Source organism: Mobula birostris, chromosome 20 (assembly GCF_030028105.1).
Source record: "Mobula birostris isolate sMobBir1 chromosome 20, sMobBir1.hap1, whole genome shotgun sequence".
Classification (NCBI taxonomy): Eukaryota; Metazoa; Chordata; class Chondrichthyes; order Myliobatiformes; family Myliobatidae; genus Mobula; species Mobula birostris.
The window spans coordinates 4,786,886-4,799,287 of NC_092389.1; the positions used below are offsets into that span (position 1 = coordinate 4,786,886).

At 40.8% G+C, this 12,402-nt stretch overlaps 1 protein-coding gene across 6 annotated transcripts in view; it reads right to left on the bottom strand.

Moving 5' to 3' along the window:
* LOC140212743 (centrosomal protein of 164 kDa-like) overlaps nucleotides 1-12,402 on the bottom strand; it is a 309,604-nt gene that overhangs the window by 232,321 nt on the left and 64,881 nt on the right. For 5 of the 6 annotated variants that reach the window (XM_072283890.1, XM_072283891.1, XM_072283893.1 and 2 more), the window contains exon 4: nucleotides 1,665-1,866. In XM_072283890.1, the coding sequence (XP_072139991.1) occupies nucleotides 1,665-1,866 (202 nt within the window). Of the gene's footprint in view, nucleotides 1-1,664; nucleotides 1,871-12,402 lie in introns of all 6 variants that reach the window. The other variant, XM_072283892.1, reaches the window with a different exon arrangement.

A 12,402-nucleotide genomic window follows, 5' to 3' on the forward strand; every position in this document is an offset into this window, starting at 1 on the left:
TGCCAGCTCTATGTTTACTGAACTGCATTGACTTCAAAGATGCCATCATATAATTGGTATCTTCATTGTGAGTATTATGCAAACACTCAAGACTTGTAAAGTGATGAAGTAGATCATAAGAGGAGCTAGCTATGCTACAATAAAGGGAGCACTCCTGTTTCTAACTGGCTTCCTTAAACAAAGGATTAAAAAAAACTTGAAGACAATGTGAGATCTACCTAGAGAAGCAGTTAAAATACTTGGTGTCTCATCTGGGATCAATACTACAATGTCCACACTATGGTCTTTTTTATGGAATTACTTTGTTGTAGTGAGGTGATTTTGCCCTATGCCTTGCCTCCCATATTGTTGCAGAACCTGAACCAACCATGCTATTACATGTTCTGCATTTGAAACGTACACAATTAAAGCACATAAACAGAGATAAGGTGAAACAAAAAGAAATGAAAAAAACTACCCATACTATCTTAATATCATTAATGTTAGAATCTTACTCCTAAGAGATTATTTTTATTTTCCCATTCATAAGTCATCGTTTCAGCTTTCCTTTCTGAATGCAAGTTTTCCATTTAAAAGATCTTGTTTTCAAGCACTTACAATTCAACACTAGTTTAAATTTTAAGATAATATTTTAACACATTATGTACAAAGTAAATGCAACAAGGCACAACATGCCTTTTTTTCTCAATACAAAGAAGCATTTATCCCAAATGGTATGATAACATTTATATCTTGCAATATTTCTTCAATAAAACTAAAATCGAGATGAACTTGCATGTTAATTAAATTTACAGTACTGTGCAAAAGTCTTAGGTATAGATACAGTTTATAGCTAGGGTGCCTACGACATTTGCACAGTACTGTATTTCTTGCAGAAATTAAACATTTCATTTAATCCTAAAATATTCCTTGTGACTACTGCTTGAACTGAAAACAGTGGTTCGAAGAGTTGCAGTAAAGGCCGAAAAGGATTGCTATACAATGATACAAAGTAATTAATTTAAATAGTGCTGCTACATGTGAGATTGCAATTGAACAAGTCTTTGGTGCATCAAAAGAACTTTAAGAACATCACACACAAAGTGTTGGAGGAACTCAGAAGGCCAGACAGAGAATAGATGCTACCTGACCTGCTGAGTTCCTCCAGCATTTTGTGTGTGTTGCTTGGATTTCCAGCATCTGCAGATTTTCTCTTGTTTAAGAAAGAACATGTTTGGTTCCTCAGTCACCTTGTACAATAAGAAGCTAAGCCATAGCAACAAGATTCATGTACACAGGAACAGTATAAAAGAGTAGTGTATAATCTGCCCAACTGGTTAATGCTGGTATTTACCCATCACATCAATTAATGCCAGGTTACAACTGGCCTGTGTGCTCTTCCCTAGCTGAAAGAAAGGGTGAGGCAATACCAACCAGCAGCCATCCTATTCCAAAATAAGACTCAATAAGCCTGAATGGTGGATGACATAAGAACCTGGTAAATAACTTGCTCTTGTTCAATTTGAAATCTATGTGCATTTATTCAAGAAGACAACCAGCAGAACTGAGCTGATATCCATAAAGAATTGGTGCCTCAGAGATGAAAAGTAAGCTTGAAAAAAACATCAAGACAAGAAAGATAGGATTCTAATAGCTTTGGATTTTGCTTCAAGAATTAAACTTACTGCAGATTTAAGTGCATCTTTCTCTTTTTTCCCTTTTTTCTCTTTCTTCTTTTTCTTTTCTTTCTTTTTGCTTTCACCTAGAGCGTGTTGCTTTTCACGTTCCATAGAAACCAGCTTTCTGTATTGTTCATCGCATGGATGGTCCCAGGTAGATTGGCCCGATACAAAATTAAAGTAATAGACATCACCCGTGACATCTTGACTACCTCGAGAAAAGTAAAACACTTCTTTAAAAATATACATTCCAAATCATATCCCAAAGCCCAATATAAATCTCACTTCTGATCCTACACAACTGTAAAATGTAGATAATCCCTGATAAAAAGAAGTGCAAAAACAAAGTGCTGTGAAAGTGATCGTTAATATTCCAAGTTGATGACCTTTCATCAGAACTGATAAAAGATTATTTACTTCAGAAATTAACTTTGTTCCTCTCTTCACAGATCTTACCTGACCTGCTGAGTTTTTCCAACATTTTCTGTTTATTACTGACAAAGCTTGGTTTCAAAGCTTGCATTTGGAAGTCTGATTGTGTTCTGCATGCTTTGTAGAACATAACTCTATGGAACTTTGTAAAAGGTGTAGCACAATGAAATTAATGTTAAAAATAGAGACAGATTTATTGGGAAAATATGGGAAAGCTGTGTTCAGAGTCTGAACCTGATGCTATATTGACAGTGGTTTCCAAAGGTTTTCAATACGTTAGCATATTATTGATCTGGGAAGTGAGGTGTTATCAATACACACTTGTTGAAAAAAGTGAAATTGATCATACTCTACTTGAATTTGGCAGTTGCTGTGCAGATCATGGATAAAACCTTCCCTATAGTGGGGGAGTCTAGGACCAGAGGGAATAGCCTCAGAATACAGGGATGTCCCTCAAGAACAGAGATGAAGAGGAATTTCTTTAGCTAGAGGATAGTGAATCTGTGAAATTTGTTCCCACAGGTGAGGTGTGGAGGCTGAGTCATTTGGGTATATTTAAAGTGGAAGTTGATAGGGTCTTGATTAATCAGGGTGTCAAAGATTACAGGGAGCAGGCAGGAGCATGGGGTTGAGGGGGATAATAAATCAGCCATGATGGAATGGTGGAGCAGACTCAATGGACAGAACGCCCTAATTTTGGTCCTATGTCTTAAATCAGAAATGGTACAAGATGAATTTTTCTAAATGAATAAAATGAAAATGTGAAAGTAATGACACTGTTGTAGATTACCCAGAGTAGTTTTGTCCTGAGAGGGTAAGAGAAATGCATTTTGTCCTCACAATGATTTTACCCCTATTATTGGGCCAAAGTTAAAATAAGAACCTTTGTACAAATTTGCTTTAAGAAGATGGAATTAGTGTTATGCCTTGAACTGCTGATTTTCATTTCAAATTACATATATGACCCAGATAAAAATATTGCAGAAGGATAAAGAGCAAAACACTAGAGCAATTATTAAATCCAAATCACTTATTCTCCTACACAAATTACATCTACATCATATATTTCTTTAACCAGTTGCAGTTAAAAGAAACAATCAAGAACACAAGAGTCTAAAGTAAATTACTGTCTTTTACCAACAGAAAAAAAACTTAGTGGAACACAGGAAGGACAAACTAAAAGTAAAATCTTAATGTGGTTTCGTTTCCTTAAAAAAGTTGACAAAACCATTCACATGACCAAGTGACCACTTGTTTCAACATGCATACATGGCTAACGTAAAAATCACTAAAAGCGTGTTTAATTTAATTAATTAATTTATTGAGATACAGCACAGAAAAGGCCCTTCCAGCACTTCGAGCTGTGCCACCTAACAATCTCCAATTTAATCCTAGCCTAATCATGGGACAATTTATAATGACCAATTAACCTATCAACCGGTAGGTCTTTGGACTGTGGGAGGAAACTAGAGCACCCGGAGGAAACCCACACAGTCACGGGGAGAACGTACAAACTCCTTATAGCCAGCAGTGGGAACTGAACCCAGGTCGCCTGTACTGTAAGTTATTGTGCTAACCACTAGGCTACCCTGCCATCCCATCTTTCATGAGATCTAACCAGTATAACACACCCAAAGTTTCTGAGGCAAACATACATGCCAGAAATGTATTCCCGATCAGCAACACCTAATGTGTTGCACAGAATCAGCAGCACACTCTGGTCTGCCAATGAAATTCAGTTCTTACTTGGAAGCTTTAGTATCATCAAACAGGAGTGAATTTCTAAGCAAAGCATTTACGAAGTCTTCAGTATGAGGAACAAGGAACTTGATCACCAAATTATTTTTTGTTCATTTGAGTGCGTTGCTGACAGGATCAATATTTAATATTCTTTAATTTTCCTCAATGACATGGTTTGAGCTGGCTTCTTGCACCACTGTGGTCCTTGTGGAGAACAGGCAGCTGGACAGAGTGTTCCTGAATTCATCGATTAATCCCAAGGATGGATGAGCAAAGGAAATTTCTGTTTGTACAAGCCTGGAATTAATGGTTACTGTTTAAATTAGAGATGAGGCTTTTTTTTTTGCTGAGAGGGTAGAAGGCTGTGAACTTTTGGAACTCTATCTCAAAGAACAGAGGAAAGATCGTTTGAATATTTTAAGGCAAAATTAAAAACTCTTGATAATCAAGGAACTGAAAGGTTTCCATGGGTAGACAGGAAATCAAGAGTTGAGATTACAATCGAATCAGCCACATTTTCAGGTTCTAGGACAAAGATTTTATGCAGATGACCATATGATTGGTGACTACAGATGCTAAAAACTGGAGCAAAAAAAATGCTTGAGGCCCAACGGTTAACATTTCAGGTTAGGACCCAGCATTAGAACCTAAAGAAGAGAAGTAGGATAGTCAATTATAAAGAGGTGAGAGTGAGGGATGGAATGGGGGCTGGTAGGTGAAAAATGGAATTAGATAAGAGAGGAATGATGGGCAGATGTAGCCAGATGGGGAGGGGAAAGAGAGTTTAAAAGACAGGCAGAAAAACATATTTTAAGAAGAACAAAGAAAATGGGAAACTTCTTAATAAAGGAAACAGATTGATTGGGAGCTCCAGATAATCAGATTGGGAGGTGATTTCATATAGGAAAGTGAATAAGCCTGAAAAGATTTTGACTTTCAGCTACAGTAGCTGAATATAAAAGCAATACAACTATTTGGAAGATGTGCAGAGGGAAACCAATCAATGTGCATTTGAAAGGAACAGCCTAAGACGACATGAGGATAAGTACAACGAAATAGGATTAGTGTAGATCACTAAAATGGAAAGGATAAGACTCAGCTGAATGCATTTCTTTATGCTTTTTGTGTTTTCCCTGGTTTTATTTTTAAAAAAATACAATATAATTAGAGAAATGGACATTTACTTCTGCACTGAGTGGCCACTTTTTTTTGGTACACCCGCACACCGACTTGTTAATGCAAATATCTGATCAGCCAATCATGTAGCAGCAACTGAATGCATAAAGCTTGCAGACATGCTCAAGAAGTTCAGCTGTTGTTCAGAATGGGAAAGAAATGTGATTGTTGGTGCCAGAGAAGGTGGTTTGAGTATCTCAGAAACTACTGACTTCTGGGATTTTCACGCACAGCAGTCTTTAGAGTTTTTAAAGCAAATTGTGTGAAAAATAAATATATCCAGGGAGCAGCAGTTCTGTGAACAAACGAGACTTGTTAATGAGAGCGGTCTGAGGAGAATGGCCAAACTGGTTCAAGCTGACAGGAAGGCGATAGTAACTCAAATAACCATGAATTACAACAATGGTGTGCAAAAGAGCATGTCTGTAAGCACAACATATCAAATCTTGAAGTGCATGGGCTACCAGCAGCAGACCATGAACATATAATCAATGACCACTTTATTGGGTCCAGGAAGTTCTGAATAAACCATATAACCATATAACAATTACAGCATGGAAACAGGCCAACTCGGCCCTTTTAGTCCATGCCGAACTCTTACTCTCACCTAGTCCCACCGACCTGCACTCACCCCATAACCCTCTATTCCTTTCCTGTCCATATAGCTGTCCAATTTAACTTTAAACGACAACATCGAACTTGCCTCAACCACTTCTGCTGGAAGCTCATTCCACACAGCTACCACTCTCTGAGTAAAGAAGTTCCCTCTCATGTTACCCCTAAACTTTTGCCCTTTAACTCTCAACTCATGTCCTCTTGTTTGAATCTCCCCCACTCTCAATGGAAAAAGCCCATCCACATCAACTCTATCTATCCCCCTCATAATTTTAAATACCTCTATCAAGTCCCCCCTCAACCTTCTACGCTCCAAAGAATAAAGACCCAACTTGTTCAACCTTTCTCTGTAACTTAGGAGATGAAACCCAGGCAACATTCTAGTAAATCTCCTCTGTACTCTCTCAATTTTATTGACATCTTTCCTATAATTCAGTGACCAGAACTGTACACAATACTCCAAATCTGGCCTTACCAATGCCTTATACAATTTCAACATTACATCTCAACTCCTATACTCAATACTCTGATTATACCAGCATACCAAAAGCTTTCTTCACCACCCTATCCACATGAGATTCCACCTTCAGGGAACTATGCACCATTATTCCTAGATCCCTCTGTCCTACAGCATTCTTCAATGCCCTACCATTTACCATTTATGTCCTATTTTGATTAGTCCTACCAAAATGTAGCACCTCACTTTATCAGCATTAAACTCCAACTGCCATCTATCAGCCCATTCTTCTAAGTGGTCTAAATCTCTCTGCAAGCTTTGAAAACCTATTTCATCATCCACAACTCCACCTACTATCATCCAGGTCATTAATATATATGACAAACAACATTGGACCCAGTACAGATCCCTGAGGCACACCACTGGACAGCGTCCTCCAATCTGACACACAGTTATCCACCACCACTCTCTAGCGTCTCCCATCCAGCCACTGCTGAATCCATTTCACTACTTTGATATTAATACCTAACGATTGAACCTTCCTAACTAACCTTCCGTGTGGAACCTTGTCAAAGGCCTTACTGAAGTCCATATAGACAACATCCACCGCTTTACCCTCGTCAACTTTCCTAGTAACCTCATCAAAAAATTCAATAAGATTTGTCAAACATGACCTTCCACGCACAAATCTATGTTGACTGTTCTTAATCAGACCCTGTCTATCCAGATAATTATATATACTATCTCTAAGAATACTTTCCATCAACTTACCCACCACTGACCTCAAACTCACATTGCTAGGTTTACTCTTAGAACCCTTTTTAAACAATGGAACATGAGCAATACGCCAATCCTCCGGCACCATCCCCGTTTCTAATGACATTTGAAATATTTCTGTCAGAGCCCCTGCTATTTCCCCACTAACTTCCCTCAAGTCCGAGGGAATATCCTGTCAGGACCCGGAGACTTATCCACTTTTATATTCCTTAAAAGCGCCAGTATTTCCTCTTCTTTAATCATCATACTTCCCATAACTCCCCTTCTTGTTTCCCTTACCTTATACACAATTCAATATCCTTCTCCTTAGTGAATACCGAAGAAAAGAAATTGTTCAAAATCTCCCCTATCTCCTTTGGCTCCGCACATAGCCGTCCACTCTGATTCTCTAGGGGACCAATTTTATCCCTCACTATCCTTTTGCTATTAATATAACTGTCGAAACCCTTTGGATTTATTTTCACCCTACTTGCCAAAGCAGACTCATATCTTCTTTTAGCTTTTCTAATTTCTTTTTTAAGATTCTTTTTATATTCTTTATATTCCTCGAGCCCCTCATTTACTCCAAGCTGCCTGCATTTATTGTAGATCCCCCTCTTTTTCTGAACAAAGTTTCCAATATCCCTTGAAAACCATGGCTCTCTCAAACTTTTAACCTTTCCTTTCAACCGAACAGGAACTTAGAGATTCTGTACCCTCAAAGTTTCACCTTTAAATGACCTCCATTTCTCTATTACATCCTTCCCATAAAACAAATTGTCCCAATCCACTCTTTCTAAATCCTTTCGCATCTCCTCAAAGTTAGCCTTTTTCCAATCAAAAATCTCAACCCTGGGTCCAGACCTATCCTTCTCCATAATTATATTGAAACTAATGGCATTGTAATCACTGGACCTGAACTGCTCCCCAGCACATACCTCTGTCACCTGCCCTATCTCATTCCCTAACAGGAGATCCAACACTGCCCCTTCTCTAGCTGGTACCTCTATGTATTGCTGCAAAAAACTATCTTGCACACATTTTACAAACTCCAAACCATCCAGCCCTTTTACAGAATGGGCTTCCCAGTCAATGTGTGGAAAATTAAAATCTCCCACGATCACAACCTTGTGCTTACTACAAATATCTGCTACCTCCTTACAAATTTGCTCCTCCAATTCTCGCTCCCCATTAGGTGGTCTATAATACACCCCTATAAGCATCACTACACCTTTCCCATTCCTCAATTCCACCCAAATAGCCTCCCTAGACGAGTCCTCTAATCTATCCTTCCAAAGCACCGCTGTTATATTTTCTCTGACAAGCAATGTAACACCTCCCCCTCTTGCCCCTCCGATTCTATCACACCTGAAGCAACGAAATCCAGGAATATTTAGTTGCCAATCACACCCCTCCTGCAATTATGTTTCACTAATAGCTACAACATCATATTTCCAGGTATTAATCCATGCTCTAAACTCATCCACTTTTCTTACAATGCTCCTAGCATTAAAATAGATGCATTTAAGAAACTCTCCACCTCTTACTCTCTGTTTATTCCTAATGGAGCCACCAACTTTGTTATCTTTTTCTTCCTTCTCCCCTGCATCTTCGGTCTGAGTGCTCCCATTCTCTGTCCCCTGCCTATCCTCCCTCACAGACTGTCTACTAGCTTTCTCTATTTGTGAACTAACCTCCTCTCTCCTAGTCTCTTCAATTTGATTCCCACCCCCCAACCATTCTAGTTCAAGGTCTTCTCAGTAGCCTTCGCAAATCTCCCCGCCAGGATATTGGTCCCCCTAGGATTCAAGTGCAACCCGTCCTTTTGTACAGGTCACACCTGTGCCAAAAGAAGTCCCAACGATCGAAAAACTTGAATCCCTGTCCCCTACTCCAATCCCTCAGCCACGCATTCATCCTCCACCATATTCCATTTCTACTCTCACTGTCACATGGCACAGGCAGTAATTCCGAGATTACTACCTTTGCGGTCCTTCTTCTCAACTCCCTTCTTAACGCCCTATATTCTCCTTTCAGGACCTCTTCCCTTTTCCTACCTATGTTATTGGTACCTAAATGTACCATGACCTCTGGCTCCTCACCCTCCCACTTCAGGATATCTTGGACGCGATCAGAAACATCCCGGACCCTGGCACCAGGGAGGCAAGCTACCATCCGGGTCTCCTGACTGCATCCACAGAATCGTCTATCTGACCCCCTAACTCTTGAGTCCCCTATTACTACTGCCCACCTCTTCCTTTCCCTACCCTTCTGAGCTACAGGGCCGGACTCTGTGCCAAAGGCACAGCCACTGTTGCTTCCCCCAGGTAAGCTGTCCCCCCCCCCCCCCAGCAGTACTCAAACAGGAGTACATATTGTCAAGGGGCACAGCTACTGGGGTACTCTCTAGTACCTGACCCTTCCCCTTCCCCTTCCTAACCATGACCCACTTGTCTTCCTCCCGTGGCCTCGGTGTGACCACCTGCCTGTAACTCCTCACCTTCCCTGACCAGACGAAGGTCATCGAGCTGCAGCTCCAGTTCCCTAACGCGGTCCCTTAGGAGCTGCATCTCGGCACACCTGGCACAGATGTGGACGTCCGGGAGGCTGGGAGACTCCAGGACCTCCCACATCCGACACCGAGAACAACAAGCTGCCCTCACACTCATACTTCCTCCCCCCTCAAATAACAGGAAAAATTGAAAACCAAACCTTCTTCGTCTTGCCCATTTTCGCCTAAGCCCGTTAGCCAAAGCCCTTCGGCCTTCACTCTGCTCCTGGCTCACTCCGCAGCCCACAAAACGACACTGCCCACTGTATAAGGCTGTGTTCCTTTTAAATCTTCCATGCTTCACTGCCCGACATCACACGCCTGGCAGTCCCGCCTCTCTTAACTCCGATGAAAAAACGAAAAATTCAAAATGGCTTCTGCCGCACTCCCGCTCCAATTCTCAGACTTCCTTCTCCGAATTAAACCCGAATCAGGATTTCTGACCTTTTAAATCTTCCGCGCTTCACTACCCAACATCACACGCCTACGCAGTCCTGCCTCTCTTAACTCCGATGAAAAAACGAAAAATTCAAAATGGCTTCCGCCGCACTCCCACTCCGATTCTCAGACTTCCTTCTCTGAAAAATAGCCACTGAGTGTATATCCATGTTTTCTACCTTCTTTACATTTCTCTTTAACTCTCCTAGACCTGTCCCATCTATATTTCCATCCTTCCAGGCTGTGTACTCAGCCCCTTGCTGTACTCACTGTACACCCATGATTGTGTAGCCAAGTTTCCATCTAACTCAATATATAAGTTTGCTGATGACACAACAATTGTAGGCCGTATCTCAGGTAATGATGAGTTTGAGTAAAGAGAGGAAATTAAGAACCTGGTAGCATGCTGTGAAGACAATAACCTATCCCTCAACGTCAGCAAGACGAAGGAATTGGTTGTTGACTTCAGGGGTAGCGGACCGCACGACCCAATTTTCATCGGTGGTGCGCAAGTGGAACAGGTCAAAAGCTTTAAGTTCCTCGGGGTCAACATCACAAATGACTTGACTTGGTCCAACCAAGCAGAGTCCACTGCCAAGAAGGCCCACCAGCGCCTTTACTTCCTGAGAAAACTAAAATTTGGCCTGTCCCATAAAACCCTCACTAATTTTTATAGATGCACCGTAGAAAGCATTCTTCTAGGGTGCATCACAACCTGGATGGAAGTTGTCCTGTCCAAGACCGAAAGAAGCTGCAGAAGATCGTGAACACGGTGCAGCACATCACACAAACCAATCTTCAGTCCTTGGACTCACTTTACACCGCACGCTGTTGGAGCAGTGCTGCCAGGATAATCAAGGACACGAGCCACCCAGCCAACACACTTTTCATCCCTCTTCCCTCCGGGAGAAGGCGCAGGAGCTTGAAGACTCGTACGGCCTGATTTGGGAACAGCGTCTTTCCAACTGTGATAAGACTGCTGAACAGATCCTGACCCGGATCTGGGCTGTACCCTCCAAATATCCGGACCTACCTCTTGGTTTTTTTGCACTACCTTATTTTCCATTTTTCTATTTTCTATTTATGATTTATAATTTTAATTTTTAATATTTACTATCGATTTGTAATCCAGGGAGCGGGAAGCGCAGAATCAAATATCGCTGTGATGATTGTACGTTCTAGTATCAATTGTTTGATGACAATAAAGTATAAAGTATAAATCTGTCTTCCTTACCAAATCTCTTGCCTATTTCATGATACTCTCAAAGCTCACTCAATTGAGCAATCTTGTGGTCATCTGCACCAATAACTCAAGATCAGTATCAAATTGCTTTAAAAGTGTACCTGAGAAGTTTGAGATGTTTTGCAAATATTAAAGGAAGTGCATAAATACAAATTGTTTATAACCTGTTAAGATGATGTCATTCAGAATATTTAGTTCTGGAAACATCATTTTAGGAAGGATCTAAAGGGCATCTTAATATGTACATAAGACAGGTATAATTCCCTGAGATTCATATAATGAAGGAACTGGGGATTTAATGAAGGATCAGACAAATTCAAGTTAATTCCTGAAAAGAGAAGAGCTGTAATAATGAATGCAATTAGTATAAGTAATGGCTATTCCATCTATAGCTGCTAAATTCTAAGTAAAAAAAAATTCTAGAGTCGAAGATGAATGAGACAAAGGTAAAAGAGGGTATAAAACCTTCAGAGTTATAAGAATTGTTTCAAAGATCAACACAGACATAATAACACAAGGGATTTTGCAGATGCTGGAAATCTAGAGGAACACGCACAGAATGCTGGAGGAACTCTGGTGAAGGTGATGCCAGTGTACAATGCTCCCTCGAGTTGACATCTAGATAGTTCACAAAAATAACTTTTTTACCTATTTTTTACTTCTTTTATGTCTGTTTTTCACCTTAAATGTGTTTCAAGGTCTGTTAGAGCCCGTGATTTACAGTTTGGAAATCAATTGAGTGATCCAGCACTTTGCCGTCTCTGAGAAGATTCCGGGAAGTGAGCACGTACTCAGGCAGCCTCAATACGAAGAAACTTCGAGTCAGGGGGCGAGCCAATGTTCGACTCCAGTTTGCCAATTGAAGCATCAAGGAAGATTGAGACATCAAGGTGAACGTGGAAGGCGAATGAGAGTTCAGCACCGACTGCCTTCCTTCTGAATGCTGCCGAGAAGCCTATCGCTGTGCGCCTCACTGTGGCAGACGGGTCGGTTTCTCTGCCTCATGTGGCGTCCCTCTCTTTCGACGAATGTCAGGGATATCGGAGGATGGTATTGTGGTTCTGAATTTGTGGATTAGACTGTTTGCATTTATGGATTGTGCACCTTTTCAGACTTATGGTTGTTATATTCTGTGTTTTTTATCACCCATTCCTTTTCTGTTTTGTTGTGCGAGGGGAGAGTGTTTGAGTGTTGATGTTCTGTCAGTTCCTTTGTGCAGGGGAAGGGTTGATGTTCCTTTTCCATTTTGTGTGGGGGAGGGGGTTTGGGGCTTAATGATCAGGGCACTGTTCTTTTTTTGTGCAGGGGTGGGGTGGGCTTGATGTTTCTCTCCGAA